General features: G+C 41.5%; 1 protein-coding gene across 1 annotated transcript in view; it reads left to right on the top strand.

Moving 5' to 3' along the window:
* The window catches only part of STAT6 (signal transducer and activator of transcription 6), a 335,411-nt gene that overhangs the window by 167,814 nt on the left and 140,659 nt on the right, over positions 1-26,938 (top strand). The window contains exon 3 of the mRNA XM_077483561.1: positions 18,608-18,752. Within this exon, the coding sequence (XP_077339687.1) occupies positions 18,625-18,752 (128 nt within the window). The 5' untranslated portion in view covers positions 18,608-18,624. The remainder of the gene's footprint in view (positions 1-18,607; positions 18,753-26,938) is intronic.

Raw genomic sequence — 26,938 nt, 5'->3', positions numbered from 1 at the left:
AACAAAAACATAGAAAAAAATAACAACCAAAGTGAATCCAGGACCAAATTACACCTACCCGATAGCTGTAAGCCCAGCATCACCCAGTAAGAAATCAACTGGTGTGCAGGAACCACAGGAGGACACATTGTGGGCTCCTCCCCCTCCTCCCTGTACATATAATTCTTATGTCCGGGAGGTTCGGGTGGTTGTCCCTCCGTGCATCGGCGCCACGGTTTGCGCGCCATTCGCGTCACGTGTGTATTTTTTTTTTAATTTATTTTTTTTTTTTTTCGCGTCATCGCGCCGACGCCGCAGGTACCACCTACGTGACCCTGACGGGGGTGTTTGGGCGGCGCCAATTGCTGGGCGGCTCCACCTGCTCTAGTGTTGGCTCCCCTCCCCCCCCCCTCGGTTCACACACGTTGTGCTGGCGGCTTGTATTTGGGCTTTCCCAGTTGAGGATGGCTGTTGACACAGCCGGTCTCCTCCTGTGGTTCCTGCACACCAGTTGATTTCTTACTGGGTGATGCTGGGCTTACAGCTATCGGGTAGGTGTAATTTGGTCCTGGATTCACTTTGGTTGTTATTTTTTTCTATGTTTTTGTTTGCCCACCTTTGTTATATCACTTCATATTTTATCACCCATACACTCACTTGTTTTACATCTTTACCCTTTCACCGCACTCACTTAGCACTCCCTCTGCTTTGGCTCATTTCACACCCCACACTCTTACCACACTGTTCATCCTTTTCATACCTCTGCAGGCACATCACAACCAACATATATGTCTACACTTCATCCTCTAGTTTTCACTCGCATTGTTCTAACACTCTTCATATATTTTATTTCTATACACTCTTATTCCCATACACTATTTCTCATTATCACGTAATTCTTTGTATATTTATTTTTTCACCCCACACATTTACAATCTCTTTTATTTCATTACATTTCTTTTACATGCTCACTTAACGTTCATGTACATACTTTGTTTTAGATACGCCTATTTGATGATCTATATACCAGCACTGTTAGCACATGGAACTCATCTTCATACCCAGGCACCTGTTCACTATATCCGTCGCCCAAATATGCCGCCTCAGCTCCCTGGGGGGGCGATCTGCGCCTCCGACGCACCACGGACCAGTTACTCTTTGCTGTGTTCGCTGCCGGGGATGGTAGATATGCTTAGTTAATCTCTTTTGAAAGCACTCTATGTACTGTACCTATTCCCCTCTATACAGAGTGTGGTTTACTACCGTATATCCATATATTTTACAGGTATCTGTCGCATCTGCTCCTGATGAGTGGAGAATACATCCACGAAACGCGTAGAGCTACATTTGATGCTACAGTGATATTTACTACGTCCCGACGTTACTTTTAATATTAATTCAGTACATTTATGTTTACATTATGTGATTACAAACATAGGTACCGGATATGTCGCCCTGAGGCAGTTTTAGGCTATGCTGTTGCTCCACATACTATTTATTGTTTATATATGTTTTTTGACTTTATGTGTCTTTACATACACCTTGATGTCTTCATATAACACATTTTGTGCCCAACAATGGCACATGTATGTATGTATATATATGAATTTACTTTGTATCATATATTATGAATTCAATTAAATTACCTTTTTCTGACCCTCACACTTCAGCCGCTTCATTTTAAAGTCCCACTTTTTCCCTCCTTATTGTGCTAAATACCGGGATGGAGGCGCTAACCCGTGCCTCATTTAAAGTCCCAAACTGCTCTGCCTACTATTACAGGGATGGGAGCGGCTGGAGATTTGGATTAGTAGTGCTCCCCTGCTATCCATGTGTTAGGGTCATTCTTTAGATGTCCATATGCCCTACAGGGATATGCACATCGGGTACAGCCAAGAACGGACTTGGTCTATTGGTGTATGTTGACAACAAGTCTATTAAGTATTTAATATGACATCTCCGGTACAATTCCTATGGTTATACATGAATACTCATGTCTTTTAAATTATGCATGTCTATGTCTCTGGTGGTGATCTGCATTTGGCTGCTGGTAACGTTGGTGGCGTTGGTGGCCCCTTTTCCTCACCTATGGGAGCTGCGATGCACATTGTGGGCTCCTCCCCCTCCTCCCTGTACATATAATTCTTATGTCCGGGAGGTTCGGGTGGTTGTCCCTCCGTGCATCGGCGCCACGGTTTGCGCGCCATGCGCGTCACGTGTGTATTTTTTATTTAATTTATTTTTTTTTTCGTGTCATCGCGCCGACGCCGCAGGTACCACCTACGTGACCCTGACGGGGGTGTTTGGGCGGCGCCAATTGCTGGGCGGCTCCACCTGCTCTAGTGTTGGCGCCCCTCCCCCCCCCCCCTCGGTTCACACACGTGGTGCTGGCGGCTTGTATTTGGGCTTTCCCAGTTGAGGATGGTTGTTGACACAGCCGGTCTCCTCCTGTGGTTCCTGCACACCAGTTGATTTCTTACTGGGTGATGCTGGGCTTACAGCTATCGGGTAGGTGTAATTTGGTCCTGGATTCACTTTGGTTGTTATTTTTTTCTATGTTTTTGTTTGCCCACCTTTGTTATATCACTTCATATTTTATCACCCATACACTCACTTGTTTTACATCTTTACCCTTTCACCGCACTCACTTAGCACTCCCTCTGCTTTGGCTCATTTCACACCCCACACTCTTACCACACTGTTCATCCTTTTCATACCTCTGCAGGCACATCACAACCAACATATATGTCTACACTTCATCCTCTAGTTTTCACTCGCATTGTTCTAACACTCTTCATATATTTTATTTCTATACACTCTTATTCCCATACACTATTTCTCATTATCACGTAATTCTTTGTATATTTATTTTTTCACCCCACACATTTACAATCTCTTTTATTTCATTACATTTCTTTTACATGCTCACTTAACGTTCATGTACATACTTTGTTTTAGATACGCCTATTTGATGATCTATATACCAGCACTGTTAGCACATGGAACTCATCTTCATACCCAGGCACCTGTTCACTATATCCGTCGCCCAAATATGCCGCCTCAGCTCCCGGGGGGGGCGATCTGCGCCTCCGACGCACCACGGACCAGTTACTGTTTGCTGTGTTCGCTGCCGGGGATGGTAGATATGCTTAGTTAATCTCTTTTGAAAGCACTCTATGTACTGTACCTATTCCCCTCTATACAGAGTGTGGTTTACTATATCCATATATTTTACAGGTATCTGTCGCATCTGCTCCTGATGAGTGGAGAATACATCCACGAAACGCGTAGAGCTACATTTGATGCTACAGTGATATTTACTACGTCCCGACGTTACTTTTAATATTAATTCAGTACATTTATGTTTACATTATGTGATTACAAACATAGGTACCGGATATGTCGCCCTGAGGCAGTTTTAGGCTATGCTGTTGCTCCACATACTATTTATTGTTTATATATGTTTTTTGACTTTATGTGTCTTTACATACACCTTGATGTCTTCATATAACACATTTTGTGCCCAACAATGGCACATGTATGTATGTATATATATGAATTTACTTTGTATCATATATTATGAATTCAATTAAATTACCTTTTTCTGACCCTCACACTTCAGCCGCTTCATTTTAAAGTCCCACTTTTTCCCTCCTTATTGTGCTAAATACCGGGATGGAGGCGCTAACCCGTGCCTCATTTAAAGTCCCAAACTGCTCTGCCTACTAAAACAAGTGTGATTTAACTGTCTCAGTCTGATTCATGGTTTCTGACAGGGAGACACAGGAACAGGCAGGATCAACCAGGTATTTTAGAACATAGAAAGGGAAAAATTACACTGCAACAGAACTATGCTGTTATTCATGCTTTAAACCAACAGCTTTTTTTTTTTTTTTTTTTTTTTTTTTTTTAGGGTTACAACCACTTTCAAGTTTGTTAAAATCATATAAGCATTGATAAGCCCTAAGAAGCATTTTTCTGCCCATATAAATACACCTTAAAACACTTGCCTGTGCTATTACAAAAAAAAACTTTGTATATATTTGTGCAGAGAGTACAAACATCTGTACGTCCTGTGTGTAAAATCGAAAAGTCTCATTTCCCCATCCTAACATCTTATAAAGTTGAGTGCCATGCACACAGCTAAATACACTGATGTACATACGTATATAGAAACTGTGTTGCTTGCCAAAAGATTTTTTATTGTGTTAAACCACTCTTGTGATTCAAGCATCTTACCAGACACAGGCAGGTTCCCAATTTTCCCTGTGGGCACCACTGTTCCAAGACCTACCATAGCCTGAGCCTGGACACTTACCCTTTGTACTCCTATATGCATGTTTACAGTGTTAATATGGCCATACACTAAGTGCTTTTTGATTGCCCAACTTTCTTCTCCCCTGTTCGTTCACAGAAGGCTTTGAATTTTTAAATGATTTCACATAGTACCAGTTAACAGCCACAGAAAGATTTGACTTCTGCCTTTGATAAATGCATTCTTAATTAAAATCTGAACGGTTGGGAAATCTGTGAAATAGAGCCTGCCCTTGGTGGTGGTGCACTTCTGTATGTGGCTAATGTGGGATATAATGTACTGTACCTTGTGCCCGCTCTAAACTTTTGACTTTTCTCAGTTAGTTACTGAACTTGCTTACGTCAGTCTTGACTTAATTTCCTTGCGTTGGTAGAAGTTTCAAAGAAACACCTTTGTGGGAACTAGATGGTGCTCTTTTCATTCTAGTATGGGCCTGAGCACTCATCCTGTTTCTTTTCTTATAAGACCCTGGTGTGCTAATGTTTCACTTTTCCTTTGTTACAAGACACAAACATGCTCAGATATTATATAATAATAATAATAATAATAATATATAATAATAATAAATATATATATATATATATATATATATATATATATATATATATATATATATATATATATATATATATATATATATATGTATATACTTAAAACAGTCTTTTTGTGAGGTTGACGTTAGCATATGAAATTCTTGTTTATTTGCACATGCTTCATCGATCCGAGATGATTAAAACAATTGAAACAAGGAAAATAACTTGTAGAATTTTTTACCCCAACCCTCAGTGTTCTGCATTTACACATTTTTGAGTGTTAGGCCGCGTACACACGGGCGGACTGTCTGACGGACTTGGTCCGCTGAAACGTGTTTCAGCGGACAATCCGCTCGTGTGTGGGCTTCAGCAGACTTTTTCAGCGGACAGTCTGGCTGACTAAGTCTTTCGGAATTTCCGTAATATTGTCCGTCCAAACTTGGTTTCAGCGGACAGTCCGCTCGTGAGTAGGCTAGTTGGACGAACTAAGTATGGCGCATGCTCAGAAAGGATTTACACGGCCGAAGGTTGCATTGCAGTGTATTGGACGTCGTATTTCTAGTCCCGTCGTACGTGCCGTACACGTCATCGCGCAAGCTTTCAGCGGACTGTCTGTTCGTCGTGTGTGGTCAAGTCCGTTCATTCAAAAGTAGGACGGACTGTCTGTCGGATTGTCTGACGGACTTAGTTGGACGGATAGTCCGCCCGTGTGTACGCGGCCTTAATATGACATTGTTTGTTAGATTGGCAGCAAAAAAAGCCACATGCTAGTTTTCACCACTGGATGAAGCCTTGCCTGAAGGTTCACCTTACATTATTCCCCCCCCCCCCCCCCCCCCCCGTAATCCTAAATACAACCTTTTCATTTACCCTTTCTGTAACTCAAAACCTCATACTATTCCTACCTAATGGTAATGATGAACTCCAGCCTTCCCTTCAGTTGTACAAGCTCCTCTTCTGTACTTAAATTGCTTAATCTGATTTCTGTTTCAATATGTTTATTGAGAATTTTTGAATAAACAGTAATAAACAAGAGATTACAATCAACTCCTTGTGAGCCCTCGCAGGGGCCACTAATCATGAATATAAATCCAAAGGGCTAACCATCACAATATATTTCTAGTAAATTCAAGATAAGGAAGGGAGATGAGCAAGAGATGGAATCTAGACTGGTTCAGTGCCAAACAACTCGTTCCTTAATCATTTTCTGCGAGTAAGCCCTGTTCCTACTACCCCCGTCCATGGGTGGTAGCAGTTTTTATTAGCAATGGGAGAGATTACTAAGGAGAGAGAAGAGAGACAGGGAACAGAAGAAAGAAGGGTAAGGAGAAAAAAATGGGGAGGAAAGGAAGGGGGGAAAGCTCGGGCTCGGACGCCCCGCCAGGGGAATTTAGACCAAGCCCAGGCATGCCGCTTGGAGCGTGGGGAACTCATAAGAGATCCACGGCTCCCAGATCTTTAGAAATTTAGCATGAGAATCATGGACAATACTGGACATACGTTTCTGAAGTAACATAGCAGTCATGCGTGTCTTAACCCCTTGAAAATCTACCCGTTGTGACTTCCAGGCTTGGGCAATGGTCCGCTTGGCCGCTATAAACAGATAGGTAGCCAGCTTCTGTTGAGGGCCAGGAACCAGGCAATGTAGGAGAGCTAGCCTAGCGTCCCTTCGAATTGTTAGATGAAAGAGTGTCTGCAGTAAACCAAAGATCCTAGAGCAGAACCCCACCAACCTTGGGCAAGCCCACCATGTGTGCATGACATCACCTCGCTGTCCACAGTTGCGGAAGCATCTGTCAGTACTCCCAGGGAATGCCCGAGCCGTGCGGGCAGGTACCCAATACCATCGGAACATTACTTTATATGCGGCCTCTAGGGTATTTGTGTTGAACGAGCATTTGGCGACCGTGTGCCAGGCTCTGTTCCAATCCTCTGGGTCTACTGGGGCCTGAAGGTCCTTTTCCCATTGAGTCATATAAGAGAGGGGTGCCGATGGCGGGCGACCATTCAGGGAGGCATAAATGGCCGAGATGAGGCCCGGGGACCCTGGGGAGTGATGGCATGTATGTTCAAAAAAAGTTTTTTGGAAGGGGTAGGTGGACGTGCGGCGCAATGCTACAATCCAGTGCTTTAATTGGATATAGTGATAATGCTCCCTGACCGGCGCCCCCTGCACTTCCCTGATACTCTCCCAGGAGGGGAATGAACGTGAAGATAGAAAATTTTGGACTTGTGAGTAGCCATGCGAAGACCACCAGGAGAATGCCTGGGGCTCCACCAGACCGGGAGGGTAAAGAGGGTTATGGGTGATGGGGAGTAGGGGTAGGAAGGGGGACATCAGATTGTTAGCCGAGCGAACTGAGTCCCACACCTGCAGACCATGAAGCAGCATGGGGCTCAGAGAGGGAGGGCGTAGATTCCTGGGGAGCCAGAGGAGTGCCTGAAGTGAACACGGGTCAGAATAGGTACCTCTAAGAGCACCCACAGAGGAACATCCGTGGTTGCATGAAGCATGGTCAACGGGGAGATCTGGGCCGCTATGTAGTATTTAGAGATATTGGGGACCCCCAGGCCTTCCCGGAGCTTCCCGTTTGCGCGCCCATATAAATTGGAGGATCCTATTCTGCAGGAGTCGAAGGAAAAAAGCGGGTACCCGGACAGGCAAAGTGCGAAAATAATAAAGGACTTTGGGGAGTATCGTCATCTTTGCCGCTGAGATCCTCCCTACCCAGGAGAGTGAGGGAAATTGCCAGGCTTGCATAAGGGTGGACACCATGCGTAATAGGGGATAATAATTGGCAGAGAATAGGGAGGAGTAAGCTGGAGTCAATTTGACACCTAAATAGTCAATCGAGTGAGATGCCCAACGATAAGGAAAATGGTCCTGAAGTCGCTGTACCAGTTCCAGAGGGAGGTTAACATTCAGCGCTGTGGTTTTGGAGGGGTTAATTTGAAGACCTGAGAAGGCTGAAAATTTATCTAATACAAGTTGCAGGTTGGGCAGGGAGATGAGCGGGTTTGAAATGGTCAAAAGGGCGTCGTCCGCGAATAGGTTCACTTTGTATTGAGTGCCCACGTAAGGAATTCCCGAGATATCACTATTGGCCCTGATCGCCGCCGCCAGCGGCTCCAATGCCAGGATAAACAGTGCCGGGGACAGGGGGCAGCCCTGTCTAGTTCCCCGGAGTATCGGGAAAGGGTCAGAAAGGAAGCCCGCGTATTTTACTGACGCCGACGGTGCGGAATAGAGGGCCTGGATCCATCGCAGGAAATGTGGACCAAATCCCCATTTGGTTAGAACAAAATAAAGGTAATCCCACGAGAGCGAATCAAACGCTTTATATATATCTAGGGAAAGCAAGAGTCCTGGTATTTTGCGCTGATTAAGTGTATGGAGGAGATGGACCACCTTGCGGACATTATCCCCTGCCTGGCGACCGGGCACAAAGCCCACCTGATCCCTGTGAATGAGGGCCTGAAGATATCTGTTGACCCGCGTACTTAGGACCTTGCCCAGTACCTTCAGGTCAACATTCAACAGGGAGATGGGACGAAAGGACTGTGGGTCCGTGGCTTCCTCAGGTGACTTAGGGATCATAGAGATATGGGCTTTCAGCGAGTCCGGCGAGGGTCTCGCACCGTCCCGCCAAGCGTTGAAATAAGATGTGAGATGGGGCGTGAGCAGGGGTGCAAATGTCTTATAATATAGACCGGTAAAGCCGTCCGGACCCGGAGCCTTGGAAGGCTTAAGGGACTTTAGGGCTTGGGCGACCTCCATTTCCGTTATAGGAGCATTCAAATTATCTCGTGCCGCCAAAGACAATGTAGGAAGGTCAATCGATTGGAAGAATCTCTCAGCCTTGTCTCGGTCGAAGGCTGCCGGTCTATTATATAGGGATGAGAGGAAGGAGGCAAAGCCTGCTACTACTTTAGATGGATTTGACGTAAATCCCCCTCCCGTCACCTGTAGTCGAACCGGCCTGCCCGGACGTCCCACCGAATTAAGTTTCCTAGCCAACATAGGACCAGGTTTGTTCGAGCAACTATAAAACTTATACTTGGACCAACGCAGGGCCTTTTCCGCCTGAGCAGAGGCGAGCAAGTCCAACTCAGTGGCCAATTTGTCACGTGTCCGCCTATGGGTTACCGTAGGGTGTGCCTTCCATGTCGCATCCGCCGCCTCTAACAAGGAGGTCAATTCCCGTATCCGCTGCTCCCTGGCCCGTTTTGTACGGGAAGCGATCTGGATCAAATGGCCCCTGACAGTCGCCTTGTGGGCTTCCCACAAGGCGACTGGAGAGTCGACTGAGCCTACATTTTCCGCAAAATAAGTTTGGATATGAGTTTCTATCTGGGAGGATGTAGCTTTCGTACTCAGGAGGGATTCGTTAATCCGCCAGAGGTAGGCCGGGCGGGAGAATCCCGCTAAAGTGATTCCAAAGATCAGGGGATCATGATCTGACCATGGAGAGGTGGCAATAGCGATCTTTTGTACCAATGGCAGGGAGCTAAGTTGCAGAAACACGTGGTCTATCCTACAAAAACTCTGGTGGGGGTTAGAAAAAAAGGTAAAATCCTGAGACAATGGATGCTGCTCACGCCACACGTCCACCATGCCATAAGATTGGAAAAGATCATGCAATAGTTGTTCCTGAGAAGCATCACGGGACGGAGGCACTTCCCTGAGACTACGCCTGTCCAAAGAGGAGTTAAAAACAGAGTTGGAGTCTCCCATCATAATCAGAAGGCCTTTTTGGTGCCTGGTGATCACTTGGAGTAGGTGGGAGAAAAACTTCTGCTGAAATGAATTAGGAGCGTAGTATCCAACCAAAGTGACCTCCTGGTCCCACAGGGTGCCCTGCAGGATCAAATATCTACCCGTAGGGTCTGCTATTGCTTAATCTGATTTCAATGCACATTATGATTGTTTCACAGTGTACATCAAAAGCTGCAGAAATTCAGCTAGAGCCCAACTCTTTTCCACGCTGAAGGCCATACAATAAGATCTTGCGATTTCCTCCACAGCCTGACTGCTCCTGGCATGCCCCTTTTATTCATTGTATTTTAGTTCTTTCAATCATGGAAGCTCAGCCTCACATTTGGGAGTTACCTAGGAAACATTAAGACAGTCAGAGCGATGACAACGCCACACAAGGTGGCGACAGGATGTAACACGTAAAGGGGCGGAGCCGGTGACATAAGACATCTTTCTCAGAAAGCACTATGATGGTTTAATATGTTTTATTCTTGAAAACTACCTCTGGAATTTTGGCAGCTGCATACATAGTTTGATTGAATTGGAAGAGGATTTCAACTGTTTGGTACATCAAGGTTTAAAGGGACAGGCACATTTGACCTAATATCTATAGGCCAAAATATAAGGTGAGCTGGTGGTATTGTGTGCAGCACAAGGTGTTTCACTTTTTACAGATGAAACAAGGATTGTGAAGTTTAACTCTGTCGGCAAATATACGTCGGCAGAATGGCATGGCTGGGCAAAGTAATGTACCCGTACGTTACTTTGAATTTCGCACTGTGCACGCGTGCCTGCCGTGAGTGCAGTGAATGTGCCCGCGGGACCCGCAGACTTGATCACCGCAGGGATACCTGCGATCATGTCACTGAGCTCAAGAACAGGGAGATGCCCATGTAAACAGCATCTCTCCGTTCTGCCTAAAATGTGTCAAAATTGTCTGAAGTGTCCGCCATAATGTCGTAGTCATGATAAAAATCACTGATTGCCGCCATTACTAGTAAAAAAAAAATTATTAATAAAAATGCCATAAAACTATCCCCTATTTTGTAGACGCTATAACTTTTGCACAAACCAATCAATAAACGCTTATTGCGTTTTTTTTTTTTTTTTTTTACTAAAAATATGTAGAAGACTACGTATTGGCCTAATTGGAGGAAAATAAAAATTTTTTTATATATTTTTGGGGAATATTTATTATAGCAAAAAGCAAAAAATAATGTGCTTTTTTTTTTTAAATTGTTGCTCTTTTTTTGTTTATAGCGCAAAAAATAAAAACCGCATGGGGAGATCAAATACCACCAAAAGAAAGCTCTATTTGTGGGAAAAAAAAGGACGTCAATTTTTGTTTGGGAGTCACGTCGCACGACCACGCAATTGTCAGTTAAAGCGACGCAGTGCCGAATCGCAAAAAGTGCTCTGGTCAGGAAGGGGATAAATCCTTCCGGGGCTGAAGTGGTTAATAAGCAAGGGACACTATACTTTTTTTTTTATTCACTATTGTTTGGACTTTATTTCTCATTCATGCTATACATCACATATTTGTTTTTTATGGATTGAGAATAAGGTGCAGCACTGAATCATCTTGGGCGAATCATTTTTAATTCTGTTTGTGGAAAACTTTTCGATTCTGGCAGCAGCACATGACTATATATACATATTTATTGAATTTAGTGTAATATATTTTATATTATCGTAAGCTGTGTATAGGGCCATTTTTGTTTATCATCCCTTGGGTTGTAATGCTATGGTAGTGTAATATAAAGCATTCCATGGATGGAGGGATTGACTGCTGGTCCCCCCTTCTCTCTCCCCCTCCCCCTTCTTTATTTACTTTTTCTTTTCCTCTCCTTTGCTGCTTGACCCATTAAGTCATAATTTATTTCCATACTTTGAATAAAACCGTGCAAACCATCAAAATATTGTGCGGAATGCAGAGACTTCCTAGAATCCGAAGTCCACTATCTGGTCTTCAATCATTTGTGTTTATCATTGACGACATTGTGATGTTTCTGCATGTGGTCTTGTTCCTGGAGATGATCTACTGTATGTATACCAATGTTGAGGTTCCTTATTTAAATAAAGAATTGGAAAAATATATATATAAAGCATTCAGGTTTTATTAAAAAAAATTTTAATTGAATTAAAATAATTAATTAAATTAAAATAATTAAAAAGTGCAAATATCAATGTGCTAAGTGCAGTAAGCCCTAGCAATCAGTCAAAATTTGCTTTACAAAAGTCAAAAAAATACAAGGTTGTATCTAACGTTCATGTAGAATCGTCAGAACCATCTGGTGTGTCATGGTACATTGAAGAAAAAAGAAACACATCTTTTTTTGTGTGCTATGGTTTGTTTGGATGCTCATTCAAAATTATTAGACTGTTCTAAAATGTATGTAGACCTAGATTTGGAAACTAGAGATGTCTATCTACATCCCCCCTCTACTCAAGTTCTAATGTGTAAAATTGAATCACATTTAGATTATATTTATGGTACAGCCTCACATGTCTACTGATCGGTGATGTTATCTTTCCACTTTCAATCAAGTGTACATTGTCATAAATTCTCCTCCAAAGGAGGGTTTGGTCTTACCTACAAATTCCCCTTCTAGTATCCATTGGCAGTATTTACCAAGCCTCAGGCACACATGACTTTCTTTTGTGTTTCTATGTCTTCTCAAGATACGATTCTAACCATATGGTCTGCGTATTAATAACATTTTTGTTTTTATCTAAAACTTCCTAGCACATTTCATTTCGGTGAGTTGCTACACCGAAAGTCCCATATTGTACTTTTTTGTTTTGTTCAGATGTAAATAGAATCACATTGCCAACATTTGGAAGAATACGTTGAATTATTTATATACTGTGCAGATTAACTCTGCTACTCCCTTGATATCCACCCACAAATGGCTTGTTAATTCTTGTCTGGTCTACTATACATACAGTACATCAAGTCCAAATGCAAACTCACACAGTTACTAATGTCAAGCAAGTCTTCCATTGTGTTACAAACATCAAAATATAATATTTGTTTCATTATGTTCAAAATCAGAACGTTAAGTTAAAGGTAAATAAAAAACACGATGTGCTATTAGTAATGTTGTATATGAGCGGCTTGCATGTTTTATAGGGTTATTTGCTCTGGAAAACATCTTTTTTAATGTTGGTATGGAATATTTTGGAAAACAAACAGACGTTGCCTTCGAGAATATCTGGCACTAGTTGATGCTAGGATAATGTATTTGTTTGTGCAAAGGCCCTTATTTGAGTAACAATTAGCAATTATTGGTTTGATTTTAGCATCAAACAAACAACATCAGTTCTTGTAACAATTATTAATTGCTTACAGAGCTAGTAGGACTGTTTAAATGTATGCCAGGATAAATGTGAGAAATTAACCACTAGGATGAGAATACTTTCCCCAAATGCAACATTACTGAGAACAAAATCCAAATGGAACTACAGAAAGAGAAGCACTGGATAAGCAAAGCCCCTCCATATCTACTACATACTGTAGATGTAACCACGCAGATAGAGATTGTAGTACAAAATGTAGGTGTATCTCTATATAAAAGTTTTTGTTTTTTGTTTTTTGTTGGAAGATTTAGAACCAGGGTGAATAAAATTCAAAAAATTCAAAACATTTAAATCATGATTTAAATTGTGATTTAAATCAAATCCACCCTGTGTAGAACCTCTGTTGGGTTTTGTATTGCTGTCTGTGCCTGCACTGGGGACATTTACAGTATTTGCCCACTGTTCCCAGGACAGAAGTGATGGGAAATCCAAAATGTTACAGTTGTCATGAAAATAGGAGGTAAGGGGAACTCTTCCAATGGGAACACTTTGGAGTGATTTTACGACTTGTTGTGTCACCAGGACAACAATATAATGGATTTCCTCTGTCCTCACGCTGGTATACACGCAATTTATTTGGAGCAGACTCTCTCTGTTGGTTGGCTGCACAAGATTTTTTACATCTTACACCTTATTTGGCTCCCCCCTTTAACACTATCTTCCATGTTCAGATGGATTGCCTTCATCTATAATATTTGTGAGACATTAGTCATCTGTCTTGGTTGCCTCACTCCAGCCCCAGTGGTAAAAAAATGGTGACTTTTGGGGACTCCCATGCCTCTCCCCTACGGGATCAGCGGAACAGCGTTGAACTATCAACATATGGTTTTAATGAGCGGCTATATCTGTATTTCTTTCTGCACATATAGTGTATTTTTATATATCTATATTTGGCACATTCTATGCATTAAGATAAAAAAAAACCTTCAGTGTGCAGCAGCCCTCCTTAGCCAGTGATGTTGCATGAGAGCCAGGATGGACCTGGAGCACCTGCGAGGGACCCGCGAAGAAGAGGAAGATCTGGGCTGCTCTGTGCAAAACCACTGCACAGAGCAGGCAAGTATAAAATGTTTGTTATTTTTAAATAAAAAAACAAGACTTTAATATCATTTTAAGACTTTAGTTCTGCTTTAATACATAATAACGGTTGATAAAATCAGGGGAAAAAAGTACAGAAAGGGTAAGTCACTATTACTGCCTTCAGCTGATTTTTTTCCCTATCACTGGATTTACCACTCCATGTTCTGTACTTGTTGCCTGTATAGAAGCAGCCATCTTGGTGGTAGAGAAGGATTTTGCTTCCTCAAGTTCCCCCATAATGACTGGTGGGAGTAATTATCAAGATGCAGTGGGAGAGGTGCAGAAAACATAGATCCATAGAACTAATGGACCAGAAGCAGAGAGAGCATTCCACTACAGCTTTCTCTCCAGCAAGGAGAGTAATGATTGGCACATAAGTGACATCTCCAAATCTTGTGACACTAGCAGTCAGAGGCAGAGTGCCTCTCACACTGCAAATATACAACTACCGCATGAGGCCTAGACACAGGGAGTGCACTGCTATTATTCAGGAGGGACTATAGACAATAGGTAGATTTTTATCACGTATGGATAATCAGCAACTCAGATGTTCCTTTTAAGATAGCATATCATGGGAACATGGCCACTGATAGTGGAGTATAAGCAGTCCTCTAGTACTAAACCTGGGCCAGAGTAGATGGCAGCGACCTGCAGGGGTTGCCTTAAGTTCTGTCCTCTTAGCAGGGTACAGTACCTCTTCAGTCTTCTCACATATTTCCCATCAAATCCATGGGCAGACCCCAGTGGTTGATAGCCAGCAGGTGCTCCCAGGGATCAGTGGCTCCTTCTCGGATGGGCGAAAGTAGTGGGAGATGTTGCCTCCTCCCCTCCTCGCACAGGCAGCCATTTCCCATTGTCTCAGTCCTCAAGTACCCCCAACAGGTCATGTTTCCAGGATTTTCTTCACCTTGCACAGCTGCTTCAAATCAATATCAATTGCTTGGTATTTATGACAGTCATTTTATCAAAGGGAAATTCCAAAAATATGGCCCTTTGGGGGTACTTGAGGACGAAGGTCAAAAACTGCTGCTTTAGTTGGTCTTCTTTGCAGAAGAAACCTAAAGTGTGAAGCTACTCAAGATTGGGGGACACCTAGGAGTACTGAGTCTTATACTACAAGCTATGCAGTAAGAAGCTGACAGGGAGGGAGAATTTTTCCTCTGCAGGAATTCCCTCTATCAAGAACAGAGCAAGTGCATAAAAGAAACAAGAAAGTAAACACCTAGACAACAAAGGAGACTTTGTATTTTGCAATGTCCACTGCTAAAACACCAAATAGCAAAAGTGGCAGAACAAAAAATGATAAACCACATTAAAAAAGGGTGCTTAATATTGCAGCTTACCGATCATTAGATATGATGGCTGCATTTGTTTTCTTTTCATAGACTTTCCCCCACTGTTTTCACCTGTTGATATGAACAGTAACACACCCCTTCTATTAGAGTGACACAACTCTAGAGGAAGGAGCACGAGCATCTTTGGACAGCAACAATGTCACTCTGGGGGAGGGTAATATTACACTAGCAGATTTAGATACACTAGCAGATTTAGATACACTAACATAATGAAGAAAACATTCCAGCTAATACTTTATAAGCAGTTAACAGCAACAGTATTTCTTTTTCTTTTTGGGATAAAGATTTTACATAAATAAAAACTTACCACTGTACACACCTCTGTCAGTTGTAAATGGTTTGTCTCAATCCTGTAACTGTTACATCTGCAGATTAGCCTGTTCTGTTGAAAAACAACAGACTTGGTCATATGGCCAAATGAAAATAAAGTAAAGAAAGCCTACATAAAAAAGAAAACGATTTAAGCTATCACATTTAAGAATTGGTACACTGCATTATCACAAATGTTTTGTTTTGGGTTTAATACCACTTTAGACTATAACATATATGGCAAAATCATTTGATGCATCAGAAGCCAGGTGGACGTAGATCAAAGGTCTAAAATAGGCAGTTACATAATTAACACTCAGGAACCCACATGTATTGGAGGTTATTTAAAGCGGTTCTCCACCCTAAAGGGGAAGTTCCGCTCATCTGATCCCTCCCCTCCTCTGGTGCCACAATCGGCACCTTTCAGGGGGGAGGGGGGTGCAGTTACCTGGATAATCCAGGTATCTGCACCCACTTCTGGGACAGACCGCCGCAGATGCCCCCCCGTTGTGTTCTGGGAAACACACAGTTCCCAGGACACAGCAGGGACCAGCAGAGACGTGCAGCGCGACTCGCGCATGCGCAGTAGGGAACCGGGCAGTGAAGCCGCAATGCTTCACTTCCCGCTTACCTGACAGAGGATGGCAGCGGGGGCAGCAGAGAGATGAGCGATCGCTCGTCATCTGCCGCCGACATCGCTGGACCCTGGGACAGGTAAGTGTCAATTTATTAAAAGTCAGCAGCTGCAATATTGGGAGTAAAATCACTGTAAATCCAAGGGGAACATGCAAGGAGGAAAAAAACAGCATTTTAGCTTGAACATGATCAGATGATAAAATCAGCAGAGCTTCCCCTCATTTCAGATCTATCCCTCAGATTTACAGCGACTGCACTTCCAAGTGCACTTGTCGTGTAAAGTGGATTTGTCTTTCGTAATTAACTCCCATAGTGTCCTTGACATACAACAGAAGGAGTGAATCATGGAAAAGTCCTATTAAAGATCTTTATATAAAATATATTTTTGCAAATATGAATGCATACTCGGGGTGGCAGGTGGTATTTTTTTGGGGGGGGGGGGGCATTGCCCCAAGCCCACCATGTTTTGAAGCCTATTTGAGCCTCTGGCTCTATTCACATACTTAAAAAATAACACCCCCCCCCCCCCTTGGAATCCATGCATCCGGTGCCCTGTATGTAGATTAGGAGCTGGACGCATAGATAGGGGGAGCAGCGCCAGTGTGACCCTTATGGACGGGCCGCCACTGTGTATACTGATGGTGATTTTGAAATCTTGAAAGGCAGTTTAAAAATGTAATTCGTGTTGTAGATTTTTTTTTCTTTTCCAGTCGTTTTTTTTTTTTTTTTAAGATTACAATGACATACACTGTATGTATACAACACAGCCTGAAAACTTCCGTAGGATCTATTTGGTTTGCAATTATTTACAAAATGTTTGACATTGTCATCAACATGCACATGTGTAAAAAGAAGAGGAGTCACATATTGCTATCATAAAAAGCGTGTCCTTGTCATACAGCATTTTGTTGATTTTTAAACAAAAAAAATTGCAGTTATATGAAATGGTACTAAAAACATTCAGATTGGACCTGCTTTAGCCCTTGTACACACAGTCGGAGAATCCGTCGGAATGTGTCCTATCGGACCGTGTTGTCGGATAATCCGACTGTGTGTGGTATGCATCGGACTGATTCCGTCCGAATATCCGTCGGACCCAATTTTCCAACTTGTTGGAAATATTTTCCGACAAACTGGTCCGATCGGACATACTCCGATCATGTGTAGAGAATTTTGATCGGACCAAGTGCCACGCATGCTCAGATCAAATTCCTACATCAAAGCTATTGGCTACTAGCCTGAATGTAGTCCCATCGTAACTAAATTACGTCATCACGTTCTGAAAGATCTGATTTTTCGACAACTTTGTCCGACCGTGTGTATGCAACAGTTTCGGACAAGATCCGACGGACAAAATCTGACGGACAAAATCCGACGGATTTGGTTGTCGAAATCTCCGACCGTGTGTACAGGGGCTTACACTACCCCAGCCTATGACACACCTAGTAGTATTTTTCTCTTCAGTGGAGTAACACTGTCATGTCAGGTAAACTGTACAGGATCCCATCATTTCTAATGGTGGCTCTACAGTTATATGGTCCCATGCAAAGATATGTTATATTGTTTAAAGTGACTCTAAAGGCCTTCTTTTAATAAAAAAGGTTATGCTTACCTGTTCTGTGCAGTGATATTGCACAGAGCCAGTCCCTCACCTCTTATTTTGCAGATGCCCAGTAGCACTCCCCCCCTTATTCTTCTTCTTCTCCATAGAAAGCCATGTCATATAGGGGCATCTGTGCGGGCAGGCTCCCGAGCCAGGCCGCGTGCGTCCATGGACAGACACAGCGTGACTCTGTCCTCTCCCTCCCCACAGGATTTGACTGACAGCAATGGCTACTGCTGCTCTCAGTATAGCCTGTGGGAGCACGAAAAGGGAGGAGAAGACCTGCAGCCGGGCACGGCACTGGACTGATAGAGTCAGTGTTTTGGAGTGGAGGGGGGGGGGATAATTTATGGGGGTTTTTTACCTTAATGCAGGTAATGCATTAGGGTATAAAATACCTAGACGTTATAACCACTTTAGGAGTTGTTGCAGTCTAGTGTAGTGTGTGTAAAAGTAACATTTAATTTTAATTATAAATAAAGTAGAAAAAAGTTAGACCCTTTATCAAGTCTATTCAAATCAATAAAAATTTTGTCTTAACATACACCTTAACTATCTGGTGATAAATACAGTATGTATAATTGTGTTATGAAATTTTCCTTTGTATAATGCCTTGTCTATTACAGCCATATACCTTAAATTATGACTTTGTACTTGACTAAAATAGATTTTTTTTTTCAGCGCGCATATTTGCAGATATGTCCAAATGTCCTTCTGTTTGGAGTTCTGTGTTGAAAATGTCTCCAGAGCGTTTAAAAAATGTGTATGGAGAATTTCCCCAGAAGGTGAGGCAGCACCTTGGTGAATGGCTGGAGAGGCAGCCTTGGTGAGTATCCCACCATAACATATAAGGTATACTACAAACACAGCTGAAAACGGCTTTATACTGCATCCTAACAGATTTAACAGGTTTAAAAACCATTGAAACAGTAATTTGAGTTATGTATACATTTCAAATAACAAAATAAGTGCATTGTCGCCTACTTTTTTCTTTCCTTAGTCAATGCCATTGTTTCATTCATGTACTTTGAAATTTCTTGGTATTGGCTGGTAAAATATACATAGAAAAAGGAACCAACCGTAAACCTAAAAACACACCATTTCTAATATCTTCAGTGAATAAACCAAATACAACATCAATCATTTTATATTATTCAATCATAGTCATTTTATGCTATTTATTGTAAAATGTACTGAAAAGGAACTGCAAACTTAAAACGTGCAATTTTTAATATATATCATGAATAAGGTAGAATTCTAACTTTAACCAACATATATTGTACAGCAATCATATTATACAGAATGTGCAAGCCATAAAGTAAAGTGTGTATGAAGGCAAAATGTTTTTGTGGATAGGGAAGAATTAGAACCACTATCAAGTTTTCACTGTTGTCTCTGTTGAGGAGATTTCAGCCTATTTGTCCTGGTGACCATTGTCAATTGAACTGAAAGTGGGAGATGGTCTAAATGTTTCAGTTGTTACTAGAAAAAGAATTTAGAAAAAAACTTCCTGCCAAAGCCATTCTGTCTTCAGATCATCCTCCAAGTTATCTTTGTCGTCCTCTTCAGCAAGGGGCAGTTTTGACCAAGTCAGTGGAATTTACCAAGGAGAGGGTGATTCAGTGGGCAGAAGGGGTTGATTTTTTTTTTTTAAAGGCAAATAGACTGTCCACTTTGCAAAGTGGTGTTGCACTCTGCAAGTGCAGTTGTTCCAGAGCTTAGTAAACGAGGTAAAGTTTCACTTGACAAATAATAGGCAATCACATGCAAGGAAAAAAAAAACAGTATTTCTGCTTGCACATGATTGGATGATGGAATTTAGCAGAGCTTCTGTTCCATAACTAAGCTCTGGAGCAACTGCTCTTGAAAATTGCAACAGGGTCTATTTTCCTTTAGTAAATTAACCCCAAATGTTTCTGGTGCCAAGTATTCAAGGACCCTGTTTTTCCATCTCTGGATAAATCAGATGCACAGGAAGCCATGGTGACTGGCTACACATGGTGTATAGAGGAAAGAAATTAGGGTTGGGAAGTGGGGCAGTAGACGCTGGCCATACACTTGTTCCCAACCTCAATGGTTGGGGTGGACTATCTCAGTACTGATAAACCAGAACATAATTAATATATAAAAAAGATTATTTATTACATAAAAAATTAACATACAAAGATACATTTAAAAGCAGAATTGAAGAAAAATCAATAAACAAATAATCAGGGTTCCCCCAAGAGTTATCTGTCGAAGTATATTTCAATAAATGTTTTTTCCTCAAATGATGTATGGCTGCGAGATCCCCTGGTCATCCAATTTTTGTTTCCCTTGAGGACTCAGGTTTCTGAGCAATACTCTGTGGCCTTGTTGTAGGATGTGAACCTGAATTTTCATTAATATCATTGCTTACTCTGCTGTCCTTGAGTAGTAAGTGACTACCCCCACAAAATGTAAAAAAAAAAAAATGTAATTTGTTTGCCCTCAATGGGGTTTATTTAATAAAGGGAAAAAGACTGGGAACTTTGCAAAGTGCAGTTGCAGTATGCAAGGTCAGTTGCTCCAGAGTTTAGTAAATGAGCAGAAACTCTGCTGACTTCCATAATCCAATCTCATGTGCAAGCAAAAATGCATTTTTTTTATTTTCCTTACACGTGATTGAGTACTCTTTGCGTGAAAGCTTTAAGTGAAACCTTACCTCATATACTAAGCTCTGGATCAACTGCACATTACAAAGTGCACATTCTATTTTTCTTTAGTAAATCAACCCCAAAGTGTCTGCCTTGGTCTCAGTGGACTTTAGCCCATAATTGACAAATAATCTTTTTCTACTAGGCCTTTGGCTGCAGTGGACTCGTTTTGATCCTTCATCAAGAAAGTTTGTGCACTTTGGTGAAGTAGATGATCACCAACAAGATGTTCCCTTGTCCACTGAAATAAGGCTTCAAACACAGGAAATCTATGCACACCAAATTAATGCGGTCCTGGCATTTTAAGTCGCCCGATTCTAGTGGGCAAGTTCTTCTGCTGTATAAACTGAAAACATAAGTGGTGGTAACATTCTGCCTCTCCCTTCATGCAAGGCCAGTAAAATTGGTCTCTGAATAGGTCAAAATGTCCTTATGATCCCAGATGACCATATTCATCATGTAAGGTCACTCACTGATTCTGCATTCCTGTGTTTTAATCCATTACAGAAATGCAACAGTTTCCACTCTGCATGAATCAACCTGGCCCTCTTTCCAAAATTCAGTCTGCAAAAGCCCTGCCCACTAGTGGCTTTGTAGAGCCTTCAGAGTTAGTTGACAAAGCGGGTCTCGGATTTGTCTTTCATAAAATCCTGATTTCTAAAGTAATAAAGGTCTCTATCCCTCACTTGAGCCAGATTGCAGTACATGTTATTCTCCTTCTGAAGCTTCAGCATTATGAGACCTTCAAGACATGGCATTAGCATTTGTGTTCCCATCTTCTAGTTGATACGTCAAGCTAAAGTGAAACCTAGGCCAGAGCTGCCAACCAGAAGTTAGAAGTCTGGCTGCATAACATATTAGAAACTACTAGGGACTAAGATGCAGAGTAGATAGGCTGACTTTGAGTTCCAGTGCCACACCATGGTGCCTGCTGGTTGGACAACAGTTGGATGATTGCCCCATTACTGCTGATCTTGGCTTTTTGTCTCCTACACAAAGACGGATGGTGCATCTTGATCCTCCTAAGAGGCCCTTGCAAATGAACCTAGCTGCAACATTTATCTGGAGGCATCTTTATTAATAACTATAATAACAGGGTATAAGTGCACAAGGGCCCATTGCTGAAAACATCCGTTTGTACATTGAATGTATGTTTTATTATTATTAATCTTTTCCTAAATAAAGTTTGTAATGTTTCCATACTGGCCTACATCTATATTATTATGGTTATTGTTATGATGGCCGCAGTTACTTTAATTAGATTACTGGTTAATTTCCCAGGAAGGGGACCCCTCTGTTCACAGAGGCCTTGCCCTAGGTGGAGCCACTGCCAACTTTATTATAAAACCCATTCTTCCAGTTAGCAAAGGTTCTGGTTCTTTTATTTACCTCCCGATTTAGTTCACTGTCTGGAAAGGGTCATTCCTCTTAACCCCCCTTAAAGTGGGCTACAGTTGTTCAATATGCTTTGGGCACTGGTGCAAGGATTTATAACATACAAAGTTCCAATATGAAAGCAATGTTTATTTTGAAGTGTGGCTTCACAGAATGGTAATATTCATTGATATGTATGGATTACTGCAATTCTCGATTGCAAATACTAGCAAAAATGACCCCAAAACATAGCTTTTCAGCAGATAATGTAGCACTGTCTTTATCATACATAGGTGCTCTTAGTCAGAGAATTTGGATTAGCTGTTGAAATGAAAAGCCATTAATCCAGGCCATAGATGGTTACATAGTTAGTCAGGTTGAAAAAAGATACAAGTCCATCTAGTACAACGATAAATATAAATAAAAAATAATATCAAACAATCCCATATACCCAATCCTATACCCACGGTTGATCCAGAGGAAGGCGAAAAACCCCAGCAAAGCATGATCCAATTTGCTACAGCAGGGGAAAAAATTCCTTCCTGACCCCCAAGAGGCAATCGGATTTTCCCTGGATCAACTTTACCTGTAAATGTTAGTACCCAGTTAAATTGTGTGCACTTAGGAAACAATCCAGACTTTTCTTAAAGCAATCTACTGCTGGCCAGAACCACATCTGGAGGGAGTCTATTCCACATTTTTCCAGCTCTCACTTTAAAGAAACCTTTCCATATCTGGAGATTAAATCTCTTTTCCTCTAAGACCCCTTATATTTTTGTACATGTTGATCATATACCCCCATAGCTGGGTTCCTCCATGCCTCTTATCAGTTTGGTTGTCCTTCTCTGCACTTTCTCCAGTTCCCCGATATACTTTTTGAGAACTGATGCCCAAAACTGAACTGCATATTCCAGATGAGGTCTTACTAATGATTTGTACAGGGGCAAAATGATATCGCTCTCTCTGGAGTCCATACCTCTCTTAATACAAGAAAAAACTTTGTACTTTGTGGAAATTGCAGCTTGGCATTGCATGTTATTGTTGAGCTTATGATCTACCAAAACCCTCAGAGCCTTCTCTGCTATGGATCCCCCAGTTGTACTCCCCCTAGTATGTATGATGCATGCATATTCTTAGGCCCCAAGTGCTTAACTTTACATTTCTCCATATTAAACCTCACCTGCCACATAGTTGCCCATTAGACAGGGCAATGAGGTTGGCTTGTAAATTGGAGACATCCTGTCAGGATGTTATTCCATTGCATAGTTTGGTGTCATCTGCAAAGACCGAAATTGTACTTTTAATCCCAGACCCTATATCATTCATATGGATATTAAAGAATAAGGGTCCCAACACTGAACCTTGGGGTACACCACTGATAGCCTTAGAACATTCAGAGTAAGAATCATTAACCACTACTCTCTGAATTCTGTCTTTTAGCCAGTTTTCTATACATTTACAAACTGATATTTCCAAGCCTATAGACTTTTCCTTACACATGAGCAGTGTGTGGGGAACTGTGTCAAACGCTTTTGCAAAATCCAAAATCCAAGTAAGTCCACAGCCACCCCTCTGTCCAAGGTTTTACTTAGCTCTTCATAAAAATAAATCAGATTTGTTTGACTTCTGTCTTTCGTGAACCCATGCTTGAAATATTTTTTTCCAGCAAGAACTCATCTATGTGGTCTTTTATTAAACTTTCCAATATCTTCTCGACTATAGAATTTAAACTAACAGGTCTATGGTTACTTGGCCAATCCAGTGGTACTATTCCCCTCAATGAGTCCCTAAAAATTAGATACAATGGTTTTGAAATGACAGAGCTAAATTCTTTTAGGATACGTGGGTGGATGCCATCTGGTCCAGGAGCTTTATCAACCTTTATTCTGTCTAAATATTTCTGGACTATATCACTTTTGAGGCCATTGTGGATCATTTGGGGCTGTGTCAATACCATCCCCATTATGGACTTGAGCTCCTCCCATGCTCCTTTGTATACACAGAAAAGAAGAACGTATTTAATAAATTTGCTTTTTCTTTGTCCCCAGTCACCCACTCTAGATTTTTTTGTAAAGGGCCTACATGCTCAGACCTGACATTTTTACTATTAATATATTTGAAGAATTTTTGGGGTTTTTTCCTACTATCTTTTGCAATCTGTCGTTCATTTTGAATTTTTCGTCCTTGATTTCCTTGTTACATATTCTGTTATATTCTTTGTAACATTTAATTGACAATAGTGTTCCTTCATTTTTATATTTTTGAAAAGCTCTTTTCTTATTGTTTATAGCTTTTTTACTTTGGCCATGAGCCACATAGATTTAATTTTTTAGCCTTTTAACCACTTAAATACCGAGCCTCTTTTTGAGATGTGGTGTTTACAAGTTAAAAACATATTTTTGCTAGTTAACTACTTAGAACCCCCAAACATTATACATTTTTTTTCTAACACCCTAGAGAATAAAATGGCAGTTGTTGCAATACTTTCTCTCACACCATATTTGTGCAGCGGTCTTAAAAGCGCACTTTTTTGGAAAAAATACACTTTTTTTAATTAAAAAATAAGACAATGGTAAAGTTAGCCCAATTTTGATTTATATTGTGAAAGATAATGTTACACTGAGTAAATTGATACCCAACAAGTCACTCTTTAAAATTGTGCCCGCTTGTGGAAAGACGACAAATTTTTACCCTTAAAAAGCTCTATATGCAACATTTAAAAAATTCTACAGGTTGCATTTTTTCAGTTACAGTGGAGGTCTAGAGTTAGAATTATTGCTCTTGCTCTACCAATCGCGACGATACCTCACATGTGTGGTTTAAACAACGTTTTCATATTGGGGCGCTACTCATGTATGCCTTCGCTTCTGCAGGTGAGCTAGCTGCTGCCATAACAATGATATCCCCCTTCAAAGTAAGGATGTACATCGTCGTGCGACGGTCCGGAAGTGGTTAAACGTATTGCCCATGGAAATATATTCTGCAGTGAGTTCACAAACAGTCTTTTTGAAGAATTCCCATTTCTGTTCTGTGTCCATTGATGCTAATATTCCCCCACAGTCTAAGTCCTGGAGAGCAGCCATCATCCTTGGAAAATTTGCTCTCTTAAAGTTAAGTGTTTTTATCAATCCCGTATGCGTTTTTTGCTTACCGCTAACATCAAATAAAATCATGTTATTGTCACTGCTACCCAGATGTTCCTATATATGAACAGTTGGGGCTTCAATAAACTGGAACATAAAATTATCCTGTAACAGGTTTATTCATTTTTTCCCTTTATCTGATCCAGCAGTGCCATTACACCAGTCAATTTAGTTAAAATCCCCCATTATTATCACTGTCCCTGCCCTTGCAGCCCTTTCCATCTGTGCAAAGAGCTAAGTCTCCACCTCCTCATTAACAATGGGTGGTCTATAACAAACGCCAATGATCAACTTTGAACTACGCATATCTGTATGCAGTTCCACCCATAATGCTTCAGCCACATCACACTCTCCATCAATTAGGTCCTCATTCACACTCTCTTCAAGATCACTTCTCACATATAGACAGACCCCACTACCTTTGCTTTTACCCTGTCTTCCGAAAGAGTGCATAGCCAGGAATATTAACCTCCCTGGCGGTACGATTATTTCGGATTTTAGGTGCTAAAAGCGGTACCATTATTTTGCATGAAAATTTGGCGTTTTATATTGTAGTCCTGCAATTCTTAGGAATAACTCTCTTAAATCTGTCCAAACCAGAGTCTAGCAGACATCCCGGGAATGATAAAGTTTGAAAAATTAAATCATAAATTATAATATAATAAATAATTATAAATAATTGTACCAAATAATAATATAACAATAATAAAAATTATTCAATAATGTAATCAAATCAAAAACACTGAAATTTGCTCAGTTGCAGAATTGTCACTGTCATTACTTTTCAGTATTTGATGACGGATCTCCCACAAATCGCTATCGCTCAATTCTGCGAGTGATTCTAATTTATTATCGCTGTTTTCTAGCTGGTCTAAAATCATTTTTGATGTACAGTGACAGTTTTGGTTGCTATGGACAATCTCCAGTTTCCAGGCATAAAGAACAGTTTTTATTATATAAAAGTGCATGCAGGACACTGGGCAGACCACTAGGGACAACGGGGATGTGAAATATTTACATACAGCAATGTAATCTGTAAGATTACATTATACTGTATGTTTACTGTTTGTTTCACTTTTTGAATTTGGCGCCGATCTCCGTGCCCGTGCATCGCAACGCTCGCAGGGCACGGAGATCGGCGATGTAATGCATCGAGCGAGACACGGCTCGCTCGTACAGCGGGGAGACAACGCTGGATCCGAGGGAGAAGGTAAGTAAACCTCCTCCTGGATCCAGCGATGCAGTCCCGAGTCTGACTCGGGGATACCGCTTTTGGTATGAAAAATCCACCCCGAGTCAGACTCGGGAATACCGTCAGGGGGGTTAATAGCCCAGTCATGTGAGGAATGAAGCCAAGTTTCAGTAATACTGATTACATCATAACTCTACTTGTGCACTAGAGCTGCCAACTCACCTATTTTACTTGTGAGACTTCTGGCATTGGTGAACAAACACTTTAATGCATTATTACATTTTGCTCTGGTGTTTTGCATATCTTTTTTAGTAGTACAAATAGCACTATAATTTCCAATGGTTGTTTGCAACATGGGAACTTTCTTGTCACCTGCCATAACCCTCCCTCACCTATCCACATTCCCCCCTCCATAAATGTCTGACCCCTAAGTGACCTGTCTTCCCGATTGGATTTTAGTTCTCCCTCCCCCTCAATTCTAGCCTAAATACTCTTCCAACCTTCCCATAAACCTCTCCCCCAGCACAGCAGACCCCCTTCCATTCAGGTGCCAACCATCTTTAGCTTTTGGCCCCTTTCACACATGCGGATGGTATGTCCGTATTTCATCCATCCGTTTTCGGATGAA

Source organism: Lithobates pipiens, unplaced genomic scaffold (genome assembly GCF_037356315.1).
Source record: "Lithobates pipiens isolate NorthernLeopardFrog02 unplaced genomic scaffold, aLitPip1_a1.2 Scaffold_16, whole genome shotgun sequence".
NCBI lineage: Eukaryota > Metazoa > Chordata > Amphibia > Anura > Ranidae > Lithobates > Lithobates pipiens.
The sequence above is the reverse complement of the archived record's forward strand: the minus strand, read 5'-3'. Positions and strand labels throughout refer to the sequence as shown.